This window comes from Protomyctophum bolini (assembly GCF_963924005.1).
Source record: "Protomyctophum bolini genome assembly, chromosome: 16".
NCBI lineage: Eukaryota > Metazoa > Chordata > Actinopteri > Myctophiformes > Myctophidae > Protomyctophum > Protomyctophum bolini.
In genome coordinates, this window is record NC_137877.1 from 25,999,275 (window position 1) to 26,018,974 (window position 19,700).

General features: G+C 41.7%; 2 protein-coding genes across 6 annotated transcripts in view; both read left to right on the forward strand.

Moving 5' to 3' along the window:
* The first annotated feature begins 3,038 nt into the window (after window positions 1–3,038).
* tmem177 (transmembrane protein 177) lies at window positions 3,039–5,073 on the forward strand. Of its 2 annotated transcripts, none has more exons than XM_080785432.1 (3): window positions 3,039–3,114; window positions 3,664–3,904; window positions 4,050–5,073. In XM_080785432.1, the coding sequence occupies exons 2-3, from the start codon at window positions 3,704–3,706 to the stop codon at window positions 4,779–4,781; spliced, it is 933 nt and encodes a 310-aa protein (XP_080641558.1). In that variant the 5' UTR covers window positions 3,039–3,114; window positions 3,664–3,703; the 3' UTR covers window positions 4,782–5,073. The 2 variants fall into 2 exon arrangements, with proteins under 2 accessions (XP_080641558.1, XP_080641559.1); XM_080785433.1 differs by having other exon boundaries at window positions 3,085–3,114; window positions 3,743–3,904.
* Window positions 5,074–8,748: 3,675 nt separating this feature from the next.
* Window positions 8,749–19,700, forward strand: part of ptpn4a (protein tyrosine phosphatase non-receptor type 4a) — a 106,876-nt gene continuing 95,924 nt past the window's right edge. For all 4 annotated transcript variants that reach the window (XM_080786317.1, XM_080786319.1, XM_080786318.1 and 1 more), the window contains exon 1: window positions 8,749–9,277. The gene's annotated coding sequence lies outside the window, so the exon portion shown is untranslated. The remainder of the gene's footprint in view (window positions 9,278–19,700) is intronic.

The following is a 19,700-nucleotide window of genomic DNA, read 5'->3' on the forward strand; positions in this document are numbered from 1 at the left end:
GCTGACTGGTAAACCTTTGATATGCCATCCAGATGCCCAGGTTTCAGTTGGATAAAACTAAAGGCCCTTTCTGTATTTGTAATCAATTTAAACTATGAAAAATATAGTTTAGCAAAACCATATCGCCATGGGCATGATTCTCAATGACGCTGGTCGATTTGAGATATTACTTTTTGGGTATTTTTGCTGGTTGCCTATTAGCAAACACACTAATAAATACGAAAGAGATCAGTATAACTTCAAGTAATTAATAGCAACATATCAAACCTATACCAATGGAATGGAGCGGAACTGAACTAAACAAACAGGTAGACCAGAACTGAGTAGAACAGAACCATGATTCTAATTTTATAAGGATGACCTGATTCTGGCTGATCCATATTCAAGCTATCCAAAGAGTCTGTCACACACACACACACACACACACACACACACACACACACACACACGCACACGCACACGCACACGCACACGCACACGCACACGCACACACACGCACGCACGCACGCACGCACGCACACACCATCCATTGCCTCCTATCTGTTACCATGGAGACAGCAGAGCTGTTTTGCTCTAGCAGGATCAGAGCCTGTGGCTCTCTGGCTCTCTGTCTCTCTCTCTCTCTCTCTCTCTCTGTCCTCTTTCTCTGTGTATGAGGACCAGTTCTGCAGGTCTAAATTAGGTTGGCACACTAACATTGTGCTATGACCATTAGATGCTCCAGGTATGATATCATTCAGCAATCTGAATTGAGGCTATACCTCTCGACCATTCTCAAAGGTATAGCCTACTTATTATCACAATTACTTTAGCAATATCACACCTACAGTAGTGTTTCCCACTCTTTTCTTTGACAAATGTAGCATTCAAGTGGTTCAATATCAGCCATTGCTTATAGGTCTAGGACTCTCCAAAATCTAAATCAGAATTGGACCAAAACACCTGGCATCGGTCGGGCTCCATGTTGGCCTGTACAGTGTATACTACTGGAACCCGACCGATGGTTGTGTACACAACCCTATAGTAAATGAGAGACTGTTGGCTTAGAGCTAATCAAGTTATGTTAGAAATTCAACATTACACATCCATGCCAAGAAGTAATATTTGTTTGTAATTGTTTATGTTTTTCATTAAAATTCCTTAGCCTATATTTCTTTGACAATATGGTTTGATCAACGGTGGGTTTTCCAGAAGGGCCAATACACTACACACTACACAAGACCTAACTGGTCAGCAGTGGTGGAAAGTAAGTACATTTACTTATAACCTCTTAACCCCCTCAGGCCGGGAACCCATTTTTGGGTTCTGTACAGTATGCACAGTATTCAAAAATGTTAAATCTTTGATGCTGCTATATAAATATTTGAAGTTTTTCAGAAACCTTAGGTCAGGATTTAGAGGCGTTATTAGAATCGACCTCAGGCACATTGAAATGTAACATTCTGCATAATGATTACTTTCTACTTTTGTTACTTGAAGTACATTTTTATACCAATAGGCCTACTTTTGTACTAATTCCTTTGCTACTTTTACTGCGAGTACATTTTCCACCACTGCCGGTCAGTAACACTGAGAGTGTAAATTGAACCCGGCCCATATACCATACTGGTTGTCTTGCCACTGGAATACCTGTCCTGACTCCAGCATCACTTGCATTCTGTGCATATAAGCCCCACCAGTCTCAGCCGCACATTAACATTTAATAATGGCTTGCGGGCATTTTGACACGTATCGAGCACCTCAAAGGAACACAGGTCATTGCTTCTCAGCAACTGTACACATATTCTATTCTTGCTTTCTTCGATCCGTGTGTGTGTGTATTCTGTGTGTGTGTGTGTGTGTGTGTGTGTGTGTGTGTGTGTGTGTGTGTGTGTGTGTGTGTGTGTGTGTGTGTGTGTGTGTGCGCGCGCACGCGCACGTGTAGGGTGCCCAGAACAAAAATCAATCTCCTTATTTCAGACTGTGAAATTGAGTCACCAGCTCCATCAAAGAATTGCTTCTCAGAACCGTGGAGTTTTTGGGAAAACGTAAATGCATTGTAGGCTTACATAACCTGCATGGTGAAACTGTGATCCCCCCCCCCCCTGGCTGACTACTTTTCATATTCCTTTTAAACTGTTTTTTCTTTTGCATTGTACTGTATAGAATTGTATTTCATTAAATGTTCTGATGATTTGAAGGCGCCAAGTAGCTCATAACATGTCTACGGTGGATTATTAAACAAAAACTTTACAGATTGAAAGAGGATAATGCAAGCTTTCCCTACAGCTGCAATGTTGGTGATTTTGACGTTGTTTAATATAATTAGAGACAGAGGACTTTTCTGTTTGGATAGGTAGGCCTATGATGGCTGCGGTCTGAATATGGCCAATAGCCTGCCCTCTGTTCTATTCTCTTCTGTTCTCTGATCACTTCTGTTCTGTATTAGCCTATGCATTGTACTGCTCTGAGTCTAGTCTTATCTGATCTGTTGCAATATTCTGTGGCTGCTGTTTTAATGTAATGTATTCTGTTATGGACTGTTCAGTTCTGCTTTCCTCCGTAGCACTGCTGCTGCAGGTCGACTTAGCTCTGCAGTGTTATTGTAGCTTTCTAAATTTTACATCGAGGTGCCCAGATGTCCTATAGTTCCCAATGCCCATGCAGTAGGCTACCGGAGTACCCACCTATCCTGTTTTAGTTTTACCCTTATTATTTTACATGGTGCTTGCTGTAAAACCCTAACCTCGCGTCACCAGGCTTATGCATGAAATACGACCCCTGGTGGACGACTCTATACTACCTTTGTCTCAAACTACAAAACGACAATTTAGGTTTATGATTATAAAGCATAGGCTAGCCTAGACTATAATTTGTGCAATAAATATATTTTACTGCTAGTAAATGGACGTACTTCATATGGATTTTATTGCAGCTAAAATAAATGTAATGGATCTCGAACTGATCTCGAAGTCGAACGAAGAGTTGTGTGTATGGTTGTGTTGTGTATGGTCGTATGTCGTAAAACTGTCGCGCAACAACAGGACTCATCTGTTTTCCGGCTGTGTAATTCATATGTACTCTTGCTCCTGTCCTTGTGATGAAGTTAAGTAGGCTACATACTGTACATACCATGTAAGTTTTTCTTCTAAATATGTTAATTGTCTCGTCTCCTTTATTGTTGGAAAATACATCACAGCGATTTCAAACTATTATTTATTATCGTGTTATCATCTGTTGTTGTCAGTGTGGCCACCCTCGATGAATTGCTGTCATTGACTGTCCTGTACTGTTCAGAATAAGAAAGTTAGGGAGTCGTAGAATGGATGTCTTCATGTGCAGCCGTACGTGAAACGTTAGATGCTGTATTAATTCAGTCGAACTGACTACTCACCCATCATTACTTATGAAATATTACTTGGGAAGAATTCAACCAAAATCAGACATGCTTATATATAAGCATGTCTGATTTTGGTTGAATTCTTAATACCATTATAATGGTATTAAGTAACCTTACCCTGCGTCCGTATTTTGAGCAACAAAACAAAATAAAATGCTTCCTTAACAGCTTCCTATTGACAAAACTGACAAAAAATACTTTACCCCTGTCTACAGGCTATAGGCTTAAGGGTCATTTATGTATGTGGTTAACTCACAAACTACTGTGATTGTCTTTCTTCACAGATTTCTCCATCTGATGTCTGTACATTATCTATAATAAAATATGGCCTCTTCATTCCTCAAGTATAATGTGCTTCTCCAGAGGTATCGCACTCCTCTGCTCATTGCCAGCTGCAGTGGGGTGTTTGTGGCCAACATGTTCTACCATGTATTCCCTGACAAGTCCTATAGACGGCTCTACCAGGCCTGGCGTCAAGGAGAGCCAGCCAGCCTCTCTGACAAGCTGAATGAGGTCTTCCAGGAGGTAATTACATACCCCATTGCTTATGTTTTGGATTTCTTTCAGTATATTATAATGCTTACATTGTTAATTAACCTTCAGAATGACTAATGTGTTTTGGGATACCTTCTTACCTTACCTTGTATTTCATAAATCTAATAATTCTTAGGTGCTGAAGGACTATGGCGTCAGCTCCCCCGAGAAGTACTCTGCGTTTGCCTCTTTTGGTTTCCACCCAGTTGGTGCTGGTGTCCCCTGGCTTCCGGCAGGGGCTCATATCGGCATCCCCGCCAACTTCAACAGCACAGCCGATGACTCGGCCGGAATCACCAACCGCACCGTTTTTATTAACGGCAAAGTGGTGGAATGGGACAGTGACTCTGGTGCTGCCCTGAAGCAAGCGCTGGTTTTATCCGCTGAGGCGCAGAAGTTTGCTATAGCGCGAGAAGTTGCCCGCTTGCAGTCCGGAGGGCCCATCGTGGCCGCTGCAGTGGCACCCGTTTGTCTGGGTGGAGTATGGTTCTACAGCGTGTTTCTGAAGCAGGTCTTTACGCTCCACACTGGACCCGTGCTGCTCCGTGCGGTTGCGAATGTTGCGGCCCTGGGGCTGGGTGCCGTGTCGTACTTCCTCACCTCGGATTCCATAAGCCAGTGGACGGACTACAACACAGACCAGCTCGCGGCTAGATTGTCCCGTGCCTACGCCAATGGAGGGGTTGAGTTCTATGACAAAATCCTGTCTAGGAACAAGACGCTCCGCTCACTGATGGGACAGAAGGGAGAAGAGATGTATGCGTCCAGCGGGAACCTGTTCCCTGCTCACCTCCTCAAGCTGAGACATGCACCTTACACGTCGAGGAGGGATCGTATCCTCAATCTGCTGAAGGAGGAGAAAGCATGAGAATTGTGGGTTGAGACTGGACATTGTGGACGTATGGGCAATATATATTATATTGATATTGTATGGAATTTTGGATATCCTAACATTGTGATATCGCATAAGTGTTTTAATAACATGAGCCCTATTTTACACTTTTCTGTTAAGAAAAAAAGAATACCCGGAATAGCCTTTAAAATGTTTTGAGCTTGTAGAACTTTGGAAGAAAAGGATATATTGTATTATTGCCACAATACAGTATGATCGCCACAACATCGATATTGGTATTTTAAATGTGATATTTGATTTTGTCCATCACCCAACCCAGTGATTCTGAAACGTGCCGTGCAGGCGAAACTAAATATGGAAGCATGTAATTAACACTTACAGATAGACACTGATGCCTTTGCATTGCAGTGTTAAAGTAGACATTAAAGTAGAAAGTTGATGCAAAATGGTGCCTTTAGTAGTATGGTTTTATGAATTATGATTAGTAAAATTGTAGGTCAACTTTTTGTTTGCAATATACGTAATCTGTGAATGCAGATTGTGCTAACAACAAAATGCCTTGCAAGCCTCTTTGAAGGTACAATTTAGTGTTATTGTATAGCCTATAGGCCCTAGATTGTAGGAGAGAAGTGAAAGTCAAAAGGTGAAAGTGAAGATGTAGGCTATTAGGATTAATTTGCTGTTGCCATTGGATTTGCATTCCTTCAGGTTCTATTTTTAATTTTTACATTTAGAGTTAAATCAACAGACTGATTGCAGGTAAGATTACAGTGTGGGTAAGTTTCAAAAATCGGTCAGAGCGTAATGCTTTGAAACACTGATATTCATTTATTCTCACTTTGCAAAGCTGGGAATATGCACTAAAAAATGCAGATAAGGAATATGGAAGTTATTTAATGTGCAAGAATAATATCCACTTTTGACAACTTTCACTGAATTTGTAAGTGTACCCTGCAATTTCCCTGACTACAAAGTAGACTTCAGCATAAGTATGTCAACAACACTGGGCTTATTGTCTTGTTTTCAGCACTTCATTACATCCCTGGCTTCCCCCAATAGCATAGTTACAATGGCCCATTGTTTGTCCTATAAGAGTGACATTTCTTGTCCAAGCCACAGGGGGGCAGCACAGCCCATATTGCGTGCCAGTTTTGTTAGCGTCGGTCTGTCCTAATGAGGGATACGGTTCCGTTTATGACAGATGATTTTCATGGCAGTTGCAGTTCTTTGAAATTGAGTTACAGGCAAGGTAAATTAGGTAATAGACACTAGACAGTGATGGAACAGCATGAATGATGTAAGCCAGTTTAACCTTTGTGTAATGTTTTTAGGTCAAAGTCCAGATTGTTCTCATAAAGACTAAAAGAATACCAACAAACATACATCATTACATTTAGTAGGTCTCACGTGACGAGTAGGCCTATGCTCTTTAGCTTGGATGACAACAATATCAGCCTTTTTCTGTACCAGTTTCAGCCAATGCATGTGACTTTGAAACAGTTTTGCACAATAGCCTACATTCTGGACTGGAAGTGGATTCCACTTGACCACTTTCATATATGAAAAACTTCATAGTATGTCTTCCGACTCTTCCCTGTGTATTTTTGAGTGGTGCAACCACAGACCACTCCTATAGACAGCTATGTGTGTGGCTGTGTCCCTGGGTCTGTCCCTGTGTCCCTGGCTGTGTCCAAGCACGAAAATAGCGTTTGTTCACCACCATGCAAGTGTCACTGTTGCACAGCCTAACAGACACACAGGCCAGGGAGGAGGGCTTGTACAGTACAGTACTGTTCAGACCCGTCTGAAGGGTCTGATTTTTGGTTTCTTCCTGAAGGCTGAAAGCATTTTGAGCCCAATCGAAAATACACAATTTTTGTGACATGATAACCTGTCCTAATCAATCCCTTAATCCCTCTATTATGAATCATACAACACACAGCTGTGGGCGAGGCTTAAATTCAGGTGGGTGGTGCTACGGTGAAAACCGTATTAATGGTCACATAAAAACACTTTGGAACAAAATCTTCCTCCTACTATAGTATCATAGGACATGATGATCATGTTTTTGTAATAATATATACAAATATTTAAAAAAAGTGTGATTTCCGTGAAAATTTGCATGCATATTCCCACTAGGCTGATAAGAAATACCAAGTAAACATTTTCAATTCAGCCTCATGGTGGCACTAAGCTATAACGGGCAGATTCGTGTTATTACCTATAGCTGCATGGATCTGCTTAAAATTTTGGTAGAGGGCCATGCCAAACGGTGACTATGCGACGCCCATGACGATTGGCCAAATGGTGGCGTTTGACCGTTGGCAATGACACTTTGATACACATGTGTCTCCTCATGCCGAACAACTTTCGTGTTCTAACTTTTGCTCTCTGACCTTTAGATCACCTGCCATTTTGAATTATATGAAAAACAGTTTAAATGTATCTCCTCCCAGGGTCTTTGATCAAAATGCACGAAAACTTCTACACGTGAACTTTGGACCTATACGGACAAGAAATCTTATTACAGACAGTATGTACAGTATGGTAGAGGGTCATGCCAAATAGCACTGAAAGCAGTCTTACTCCAATAGGTCAAAGGGGGGCACTATGGCATTTTTTTTTATATGAAACCTTTGAACAGGCATAACTCATGCCTCGTTTGTCCAAAAGTCATGGCACTTGTTTCCACTTGTTCCTTGACTCATGGGGAACACATGTGTCACTTTGATCAGCTCCTCCTTCAGATCTTCTGCCACTTTGAGCAGTTTAAAAAACGCTTATACCTGGTTTTTTGAGCAATTTGCATGAAATGTTCATTGTCTCTGTGTTGCTCAGTCAGTAGAGCTCTTGCCTTCGGACCACAAGGTTGTGTGTTCAAATCCCGGTACTGTCAACACAGCTCGTCAGTCTTATTTGTGCATATTGTTCTTATTGCGTATTGTCTTCTTTCTTGGTCCCGCCTTATCGCTGCTTGCAGCTATATTTTGTATTATATTTTTGTCTCTGAGTGGAATGCTGTCTTTCATGGGAGCCTCCTACCTCCAGGGTGTGTGTGTGTGTGTGTGTGTGTGTGTGTGTGTGTGTGTGTGCGCGTGTGCGTGCACGCTGTGTGTGTGTGTGTGTGTGTGTGTGTGTGTGTGCACACTGTGTGTGGTGGCCGTGATTGTATGGTGTGGACTGTGGAGGTTGAGATATCTTCTTTCAGTCATCCCATATGGCAATAATAGAAGATAACATGACTTACACTGTAACAACTGTAGGCTATTATTACACCCATGCTTTCTCTGTCATTCTGTTTACACACCCCAGTCCCCAACCACCACTTGACTAAAATAAAGTATCTTTTGTGTTTGTGGGCTTTCCTTACTGAGAGGCTGTATATCACCAGACCTGTTGTCTCACATGTCTCATTCATGAGCAGATTTGACCTGAATAAAAATGTTTTGGCAGCTGTATATCTCTCTCCTTTGCATGAGGACTTTTTAAATAGGTTTAATTGGGCTCTTAACTACGCCTGTCATTGTTTCCCCCCTCCCTTGATGTCAGCAATGGTGGAAATTACACGCTTACTAGATTTATTTATTTTACTTAAGTAAAAGTAGCAATACCAAAAATGTACTGTAGTAGCATGCCTAAGCATCTAAATCTATGCCTACTACTAAATAGCGGCTCTACACGCTTGTAATGTGGCAGGAGCTTGTAGATATAAAGTCACGTTCCACCTCTGGTTGCAAGCAACTTGTCACCTTGCAGATCAGTTCTTCTTGTGGTTGTGGGTAAGCTACACCGTCGTACTACGGAGTTTACAGCTTTAAAAACAAACGCCCTCCCTCCCGCGCCGTGGTCCCGCCCCTGTGCGCTGGTGGCGCTAGCTGTGAGCTTTGCGCCATTACGTTGCTATGCTGATGATCAGCCCCTCTGTGCTGCAAGACAGGCAGGCAAGCAGCTGCAGAGAGACACACACACACACACACACACACGCGCGCGCAACTGACAACGGACGGGATCTGCTGCTGGCCTGGGAGAGAAAGTCAGAGACGCAATATCAGTCTATCATGTTGTCCGATCGTCATCTGTCCTGACATTTCATGCCGGCCACATCGTCTTTTCGCGTTTGCCTTTCGTACGAGCGCGTGGAATTACGGGATATATCATTTTCTCCAGCCCGAAATCCCCCCACTGGTTGTTGTTGTATCTAGCCAATGGTTACTGTGGGGGCTTCTTCTGGCGTGTGGATTATTCGTGTGAGGATCGAGCCAGGAGGAGGAAGAAGAGGAGGAGGAGGCCCCGGCGGTCTGTTGGATGTGTTCGGAGAGGAGGAGGAGGAGAAGTAGTGATGAAGATGATGATGATGCTGCTCCGGTTCGGTGGTCGGCAGCAGAGTTCGCGCAGCGGGTGAACTGAACTTGGATGTTCAGGTTCCGTGCCACCCCGACACGAACCATTTCCTTCTACAGCAAATCATATTCCTTCAAAAAAACTGGACGCCCCTGGAACAGTTGATGACGGTAAGGACTGGAGGTCCCGAGACCGTGGTGGAGCTTCGGGCAAGGCAGAGAGGGAGAGAGAAAGAAAAAAATACGTATTTTCTGTTGAGAAAGTGTCTACACGGGTCGCGACGTCACTTTTCCCTGTTTAAAATTATACGTCATTTTTGTATGGCTTATGAAAGGATCTTCTTTAGAAGACAGTCAACTAAACTAGCTAGCTAGGCTAGCTTAGCACTGTCACTTTTCCCCCAACTTGCTGTTTTGCACAACCGAAGCTAGATAATGAAGCCCAACAAGGCTGTGGTCACGTGAAATCAAATGCTGTTCTTTGCAATATACGTGTGAGCTTTAAATTGTTAATTTGTTCAAAAAATTGGAAGTCTATTCATAAAATGACCAGCGTTGTGTGCCGCTGGCTGCTGGTGTTAGCTAACTGTTACTTTAGCCCATTCAATGTCTCCCAGCTTACTTTCTGTGGTGGCTGCAGAACAGGCATGCATTACATATTTGCAGATGTCATACATTTTACAACCGTATTCTACGGACACCTGGCGTGTACGTTCCTATTTCGCAGTAAACTACCCGATATAGAGCTCTTATTTATTCGTGTGTTAAAGTCCTGCAGGAATGTTGCAAGCTGGTGGGCGTCCGATTTGGCTGCAATGTTGCTATCTCTAGTTGAGCTCGTTTTGAACAGCCTTATTGTGTTAATGGTTATTATTTTTGGACAGTCAGCAGGGGGTTGGCAAGTTCCAGAGGTATTGTTCGGCGTTGCGTTACCCACTGTCTCATTCGATCCAGTGGCACAGATATTGCCAACACGCATTCACGTCTACAGGCTCAGCTATCATGTTCTTCGGCAAGAGCAAGAATATGACGTAATTTCAGTTCATATTATTCACCCTTTATTACAAGAGTAGAAACAGCACTCACTAGAAGAAGGCCTATTGTTAAATCTTTTTATTGCAATTATTGCTAGCCCCCTTTTACTCAGCATGCATCATTAGAATGAATGATTCGATGTTTACTCAGGTAGGTATGGCAGACCTGACCACCACCACCACAGCCCATCAATGATGTGCTTTGGAATTGGAATGGATGTGAGGACAGCTCTAACGAAACGTCCTCTTGTTTTTTATCGATGACGTAATCCTCCACCATCCGTGCCACATCTTTTGGGTCGCAGTCAGTCAGATCCTTGCTAATTGGCTGTCATTGCTGAGACAACATACATATGGATTATGGTGCATGTTCTCTTTCCTGTCGTAATGACATTTTCAAATTTCAATGGCGCTTTTATGCAGTCAGTGGTTGTCAAACTTTTTCATGCCAGGGACCCCACATTACTGCCTTTTTTTCCAGGCCAGGCACCCCCTGAAGATTTGTGTGACCCCCCCCCCCCCCCCCCACAAATTATTCAAACATTTCCAAAAAAAAAAGTTCAAAAATAGCAGATGTACAACAAGCTCGCAGCTGCTATCTTGTAGATCTGGCATTGTGGAATAGCCAACATATAGTTTTGCTGGTGACCCCATGGAACCCCAGACTGGCCCCATACTAACCATGCTCCTAACCCTAACCGCACTGGAAGCGACAGGTTGAGTATTTTATAACCGGCCATGTAGTCAGACTAACAGCATGTCAGAATTATGGGTAGTCCCCAGTCCCCACGACCCCTGGGGGTCCCCAGAGAGTAGAACTGATGCTTTAATGGCCACAGCATAGTGACTAATTCAGATACAGATTCAAATTACAGTAACCACTCACACGTGGCAACATCAGTAATATTATACACATAGAGAGGTAAGGTATAAGCCCTCAAATGAGTCTGTGTCTGAGAGTACGACCAAACTGATAGCAGTCTATAATTAGAATTACAACCTGTTCTAATTCTGGGTGATCACTGTAAACCAAAATGTAAGACTCATATCAGTCAAATTCATTGAATTCCAGTTGCAAGGTTTCTAAATTCTAATTGATTGCAGGGCATCAAATAACTACCTGTATTTGGAATTAATGTTGTCACATTACATATTTTGAAAGTTGATCTTGCCCAAACCTTTTCCATTAGGTGCTATTCTAAATCCAGGCTAGCAAGGATTATTGTGCTCTGGAAATGACTGGCCTCAGGCTAGTAGCTTGTAACATTCCCAAACCTGTAATGGCTTAAACATTTTCTGCTCATTGTTGACATAGGATTCTCTCTCTGTTCTAGATATACAGTAGCAGGTTGTAAAAGGTAGAATATCATGATGCAGTCATTTACAGTGGTCAAATTGAGGTGTGACTCTGTTTTCAACAATTATTACAGTTATTGTTCACTTGTTTCCCCGCAAGTGTGATGTCACACTTGAAACTTAGATTTAGAAGGTGGTGAAGCTATTGATTCCCCTGCCATTATTGAATCTTAAACAAAACAAACATAAGGGGATTATCAACAATTTAAAGACAAAACAATGAAGAGTTAGACCTTCTACATATAATGATCAATAATCAAAGATACCAAATTTACTGATGGTAAAACACGAGTTAATGACTTATTAATACAAATCTGAAATAGGTTTTAGCTATGAGGTAGTATTGTTTTAGTGTATTGTACCCAGATTTATTTATTTATTTTTACACCTTGAATTTATAGTTTCACACTGCCTGGTTGCTTTAATTTATTCTAATTGTATAGCTGAAAATAATCTTGTCAGTGGCTTACAGTTTTCGTGCTCTGCTCAAATATCCTGAAGTCATGACCTGCCTTTACTGACACTTACTTTACTAGGTCACACACATGAACCAGTCCTCAGTGTTATGATGTGAGTGTATAGCTTAATTTGGGGATAAACTGCACCTGCAAATTTAGGGGGATCCCTTGGGGAGCAGAATGGAAGTTGGAGGCAGGAGCTATAGGCTTAATTGCATTTATTATATAAATTGGATGTGACTGGATCCTGAAAAAGCAATATGTTGTTATTACAGTTTCATAAATTATTTGGTCAATTGTGTAATTTGACCCTGAGTTGGGTGCATAATACTGCATATATCTTGTACATTTACGGTTAGTCCACAATTAATCTCTACAGAGTACAGACACATTCTGTAGACAACAATTAAAGTGATTTTCTTTAGATTGTTAGCTAATTGAACTCATTCACCTTTAATTTGCTTGGTTATATGAATATTTCGAAAAGTGCCTACATCCTGGCTCCAATTAAAACTCAATACATTAAATAGGCTAATGAGGTTCCAAGATCTCACATTTGAGCCTATAGTGTTTTCTGACAGGGTTTCTTCCAATAGCCTTGAATTTGGCTAGGATGGTAATTTTAAGCCCACTTATTTCGAAGTCTGTAGTGTTTATCCCCTTAAGATAATGGGCTGTTGCTGCCATAAGGGCAGGCACTGCTATTTAGAGAGGAATACTACTAATTTATTTAAAATGCCTTGCAATATTTCTATTCCACAGCTTCCGCTGCCAACACAATTCTTTCTTGCTTTCTTTCCTGCTTGCTTGCTTTCCTGCTTCTTCTTTCACGATGTCCCCCTTCTTCTGACTGTCCACCTACCTATCCAACCTCAGTCCTCTCGGCCTCCACTGTGACTGCTCCTCTTTGGTTAGTCTTGAGGTTGAAAGGCACACCCCCAGTACTCAGCATGGTGCTCTGTAGTGTTGACAGCTCTTAGTAGTGGTGTCAACTGACAAGTCTTGGTAAGAAGACTACAGCGTGGGCTATGCAGGGCAGTGGTGTTAGGCTTCAAAGAAGCCAAAATTTCTGTAGCTTGCATGTATAGGATCAATTTCATTGCCGGAAGCTCCGGTTGGCTGGTCAACAATGAAGATTTACTACCGTCATCTTAGTGTAAATCAGTCGTTTTGACTAACATGACATAATTCCCTTAAACACATGAAACCTAGTGTCCTATTCTGTGCAAGACATACCGGTAATAAGAAAACACTCTGTGAAAATAGACGATTCATACATGCTCACGACACGTCACACCTTTCAACAAAGAGATTTGGTCTGGAGAGAAAAGGAGGGGAACAAGTACAGCCCACTGTGGGACCCCAAGGCTAGATGACTCACCCGTGCTGCTGGCCAATGGACAGCAAAGTTTGCTACAGTCCGCTCATAACATTGTGTCTATGGTGCATGTACTTTTAAGTAACCATAACTTGCTAAACATGTGAATTGTAAATCTGATGGGTATTTCCCTGTCAAGAATCATCAGATCATCCATTTTATTTAACTGAGGCCAGCCAGGCTCCCCAATGCCATTCACGACTTCTCAGTGACAGCCCTGTCAAAGGGCAGCCTGTTCATGTTTAACCAAGAGGACCAGCTGCCTGCCCATTCCATTATGACCCATTGGAATGCTCACAGTCCTAATTTTCAGTTGGGTAGTGCTGCAGGCAGAGCCATATATATACAGAGTTTGGCCAAATGTTGATGTTTACAGTTGCTAAACTTTGAATGCATGGGCATAACAACATAACTTGCTTCGATGCCAGTTGATTCTTAAGGCCAGTTCAGAATCAGATCAAAGATTGTCAACGAAATGGCACGGAACTGGTGACTCCTTGCAAAATAATTAAGACGCATGATTATTCGTAAAGATTCTTCTAAAACTGCTTTGTTTACAGATCTGCGACAAGACGCTACACACGAAGCAACACGCACAAATGCACTGATTCCGTAACGACACTGTCATTTTCCACGACTTGATTGGTTAACAGCACTGCAATGCCTATGCTCCCGGATCTTGATGTAGTTCATGTTCTCAATGAGAACAACGCAATGTCTGCGATTCAGCGTGGTTGTGTATTTCATTTTTGACGGTGGAGGACAGTCTTTCATATATTGTAAAAATGCCTCAGGTTGGAAGCGCGATCGGATGATTATCTTAATTTGCAACATTTCTACTGCTCTGTCTGTCTGCATTTCGCCATCAAACAGCCATGCATTCAGTCAGCCATGCAGCAAGCGCTCTCTAAAAGTCAGCCATCTAGTTAGTGGTCTTGCCGGGTGGATATGGCACAACTTTTCAGCGAAAATCTCCCCCAGAGCCCTAAACACAGCTGTGTTTACTCTGTGCTTGCTATCACGCCCTCACAATGCCAAACCAAAGGTTCTTTGGCTAATGTATATGAAAGAAAAAGAAAAAATTACCATGAATTAAGCATTTATTAATTTTGAAAGGAAAATTAAGTGTCCTGCTTTGAGGCACATGAAGTCCAATTATCAGTTAAGAGGGGAGGAAGAAGATACAAGGTTGTTGTTTTTGTTTAAAAAAAGGCAAGATCGAAACCTGACAATGTACTTTTCAGTCTTGATTAGTCTTGAAAGATCAGACCAAATATTCTCATCATTAACTGAGCAGCATAAATCTAGAGTAGCCAGTTTAAAATGGGAGGAGATGAACTTTGTGATCGCTGGTATTGAAGAAAAGGACTAATCCTTCGCCTACTAGAATAGACAGCAACCGGTAACATTTTGTGTTAAGTCTGACCATTTATAATGAGACATTCAGAAGTGCAGCAGTTTATGTTGGTGTGTTCTGTGTCATGTGATCTCATGTAGTTATGTTATGGGCCATCTATGTAATGTAGCTTTAAGCAAATGTATTTTGGGGAAATGGGGGGATCGCTGCCTCAGTGGTAGTAGTTCCTCTCAAACTCCCAAAATGCTCTCATATTTGTTACTGAATGTCAGTGTAATATTGTCAGATTGGGGTCACCCTCCCCCACCCCCCTTCACACAGACGGTCTGTCTCTGCCTCTGTCTAATGTCGCTGGAAGTGTGGATCATGCATAACTAATCAGATGAAATTGCATATTATGGTAATGTTGTTCTCGGTTAGTGGCCAGTTGTAATGGTTTGATTAGCTGAAACAGCGTGTTGGGCAAAGGGGACGGAAGAGAGTCGGGGCTATGGTCTCAACCCCCCCCCCCCCCCCTCCCCTGCTGCTCTAGGAAATGAACCTGCGGCTGATAAAACTACGATTAGGCCTAAACAGCTGGACACATATAAAAAGGATTCAAGCATAGAGGCAAGTACGGAAGGATACACACACAATGAAGTATACCCATGCTAATGCTTACAAATGCACAATGCATGCATGCACGTAGTAGTAAGCAGACAAACGGACACACACACACACACACACCATATCCTGATCATGATTTATAATGGGATTTGTTGGGTGAAGACGGGACTGGCCTATGACTAACTGCCTGACTAATACATAGTTCCACATGGGGAATTGAAAGAATTGAGATGAAATGGTTTATGTTTATGCAATGATCTGTGAAAGAGGTGTATGTGTGTGTGCGCATGCACATGGGAGAGAGACTGTGCTAGTCTTGGATCCTCTTCTCTTTACCACAGAATAGTGGGGGAAATGCAACCATTTGGACTCCTGTTCATTGTTTCTTTTGTGGGGATTATCCATCTAATCCACTCTGTATGATGAGAATAAATGTTGCTTCTAAGTTTGTCTTCACTCATACATAAAGCCAAGTAGAGGCAAAGTCAATTAAATTTCCTTAGCTCTCAATTATAGGTATAATTTAATGCTTGTTTTTATAAATAATGTTTGTCAAAATTGACTGTTCAGATTCAAATTCAAAGTGATAAAACCAAACGGAATAACACTGAATTTGTTGAGTTCTCCTCTTCAGCTGTGAAGGGTTGAGTTTAGGATCAAAACCTCACATCAAGCCAACCCCAGATTATAATCTGAGATTAAAATATCCGGTGTCTTCACAGTGAGGGCGGTGAGATAGTGTCAACTAGATACAGCTCACTTGACTGGGGGCGGAAAGCAGGGGGCAATTTGAAGGGAGAGATGAATGGGCTTAGTTATGATGTTTACTAGTAGCCCCCTTTTTTTTAAAGGAAATTATGAGAGAAACAAATGCTTTACTCATATAGCTTGACCTACGTTTCGCACAATTTTTCCAAAATTCATACAGTGCAGAGATTAGTAAATGCTTTCTTTGATGTCGTAGACGTAGAGAGTAAGTTACTTGGTAAAGTGAAATGGTAAGAGTAGTCCGCCACTTTGCACAGAATTACTCGACCAACACGCCGTCCTCACTGCCGGTGATGCGAGCAAGCGATTCATTAAAGGAAACGTTTCAAGCAGACATGTCCCGATGACAGCGCGTTGTGCTGATTGTTGATGTCCGTCCGACTAGGAAATATTTGCTCACTGTATCTAATGAGGTTCCCAAACTATTGTCATTGGTCGAGATCTGCACGTTGCTTTGTTCCCGTTCCTGGAATACAGCAATTTTGATAGAAGTTGTATTAGGAGTGATGGAAATGTTCAAATGGCATAGTGTATGGACAACACAGTAGCTGTGCTGCACCCTCGCGTACGTTGTTCCTCATGTGTTTAATATTCATATTGCTATTATTTGAGCAGTGAGGATTGTCATGGTATAGTGAGACCTTCGTCATTTCATGTTTATAGCCTAGTTCAGTATAGTTACTGGATGGTATCAACTGTCAGTAGAGTGAGATAGCCATCAAGTCAAAGCCGGGGAGACACGGCAGAGTGCATGATCGTGCTCCCATAACCACTATTCTGTGCAGTCGTGTGGACAAGCCAGGCTCACAAAAGAACTGTGGTGATAAATAATACCGGTAGCCCATTAAAGCTTGACAACACATCCTCACAACTGCAGGGCTTACAACCGTTACTACAGTTTTCTCACACAATTTCAAACCATTTCAGTGTTCCAAGTTCAGCACCAACATGGGCCCTCCTCTTCAACTAATACTAATTCAGTAGTAGTAGTACTGAACATTGTCAATAGCTAGACTCTGTTTAGAAATATTGGCATGGTTGCCCAGTTTGTGTCTGTAGGCTAATTTGTGAGGAGCTTAATCTGTGGTTTTATGGTTTTGGGGGAGTGGGCCGGAGGACACACGTAAAACAAGACAATGTGTTTTTGTTTTTGCACATCCTCACATATTGGTAGTAGATTATGTTATCAAATGAAGTGTGTGAAAAATGCCAGCATTGCCAAACTGAATGAACTGTGTAGCTTACCGGTACTTGCAAATGGACCCTAAAAAAATATTCCTGGTGTTTCAGTTCAGTTTAGTCATTGTTGCGTCACTGCTCCTTTTATAGCTGTAGTGCATAATGCATGTGCGATTCTAAACCTAAAACATACTATGAGGGATGGGTCTCGACATGTCTCAACATGTAGCAATTCACTTGCTGAACTCTTGGAAATCCTTGGTCGCGTGTAAGGCATCTGCCCATCCAGTTATGACACTGGTTTTCTGCGGTCTGACTGATTATTTAGACAAATTGAGTCATGTCTCTGATCAGGACTGATTCTGTCCTGAACGTCTGCCTTGTTGCGTTATCAATCCATCCCTCTGTGGCGTTTTAATGGCCAACCCATGACAGGAGTGATATGATTATGTTTGACTGTTGCATGGGCATTTGAGATTCCATCAGCCACATCAGTGAGTTCTAAGCTGTCTTTCTTCTCCCATCCATCCACATTGAACAAGCGAAGGAAGTACTCAAATACTGTACATAAATACAATTTTGAGGTATTTGTACTTGAGTATGTCCAGTTTCCAATACTTTTTCTTCTACTGCACTACATCTCGGATCCAAATATTGTAATTTGACTCCACTACGTGCACGTATTTGAAAACTTTAGTTACTAATTACTTTGTAGATCTTGATTATTAGGCCTATTACAAAATGTACAGTACAGTCCACTTCAGCCCTATATATATATATATATATATATATATATATATATATATATATATATATATATATATATACATTTCCTCCAGCTCACAATGGGCCGTGTCTTTTACTTGTAACAGAGTTACATCTACATTGCATAATTGATACTTTCAAAATGTGAGTACTTTTTCCACCACTGGCTGGTTTGGAGGAAATGGGGAAAATGAAATAACGTTAGCAGAAAAATAATCGTCTGTCACTCTGACTCTGAGTGCACTGCAACTAAAGCTGGGATCAAAACATGGTGAGATGGTGTTACTGTTCCAAGAAACTATAGTGGGCACCAGATTGATCATAGAATTACATTTGGACATTTTCCGTCCACAAGAGACAAACCTACTATATCTCCCATGTTTATCTTGCAGCCCAGCCCTTTTCTCGACACGTCTCAGGTATGCGGGTTGAGCTCACTCTTGTGCTAAATCCTGAGTTGGTGTTTTTCTTTTTGTGCATGTTTTGGCTTGTCCTTCCCCCCACCAACAGCCCCCCAACACCTATCATCAATTCCAAATACACGTACATGCATATTTACGTAGCAGGTTGTGTACCTGTATAAAGGCACAGGCACACACAACCTTGTAGAGGTGTGTTTGTGTGTGTGTGTGTGTGTGTGTGTGTGTGTGTGTGTGAGAGAGTGTGTGTGTTAAAGAGCAACATTTTTGGCAAGTTTCTGGCAATGTGCGGGACCCTTCTTTGTTTTTCAAAGATAACCTTTTTAAGTATGCTTTATTGCCCTACGCACCTGTCACTAGACTTCTGAGGTGTGCATAGGCCTTTTGCTAAAAAAGAGAATCTTGAAATCAATTAAAAAAAACTTTGATTCTCCTAAAGTTTCTATGTGTGTTCCGGTAGCCTCAGGTCCTATAGACCTGTCTTGTTCCAGGAGCCGTATTTCAACTAGAGCCAGACCAATATGGCCGATATATCAGCCAGACAAACATTTTAGTTGGCTGTGTGCTTATTGCTTAACCTTTTCATATAGGTGAACTAGCACAGTGGTTCCCAAACCTTTTAGCCTGTGACCCAAAAGAGAAATTAGATGTTTGCCCGGGACCCAAACTAATGAAAATAGCACATATAGAAGTAGTGAAAATAGCCGATCTACAGCTTGTATTACAAGCTGTAGATCGGCTATTTTCACTACTTCTTAAACATCTGTTTTCTAATTCTAATATATGTAATTTCTTAGATGTTTTAGTTTATTTCTTCATGAAATTACTGAAAACACTGAATTTTGTCTTTAATTCATGAAAATATTAGCTTTGTCGGGAATGTTTTTTGAAAATGTTTTGAAATAATGATTAAAAACGAATTGTAGGAAACCAAATATAAAGGGACCCATACAAATGTGTCCACAACCCAAAAATGGGTCCCGACCCAGTGCTTGAGAACCAGTACACTAGCATATAATTTAAGTGCCCCCACACACGCATACATACAGTACACACTCATAGAGAGACCTGCTAAATGTAAGGTGCACTCGTGTGACCATTACCAATGAAAATGTCTATTTGCACTCTGGAGATGTCTGGGTGCATGTGCTACCAAAAGGAGTGCACCCTGGAGCCCTGCATTTTTTCACCCTTTTTTTGTCATCATTTTGAGGGTCAATCATGCAGCCGGTGTGTCTTACAGCCAAAGTGTCTACTACATGTTGCCAATTGCC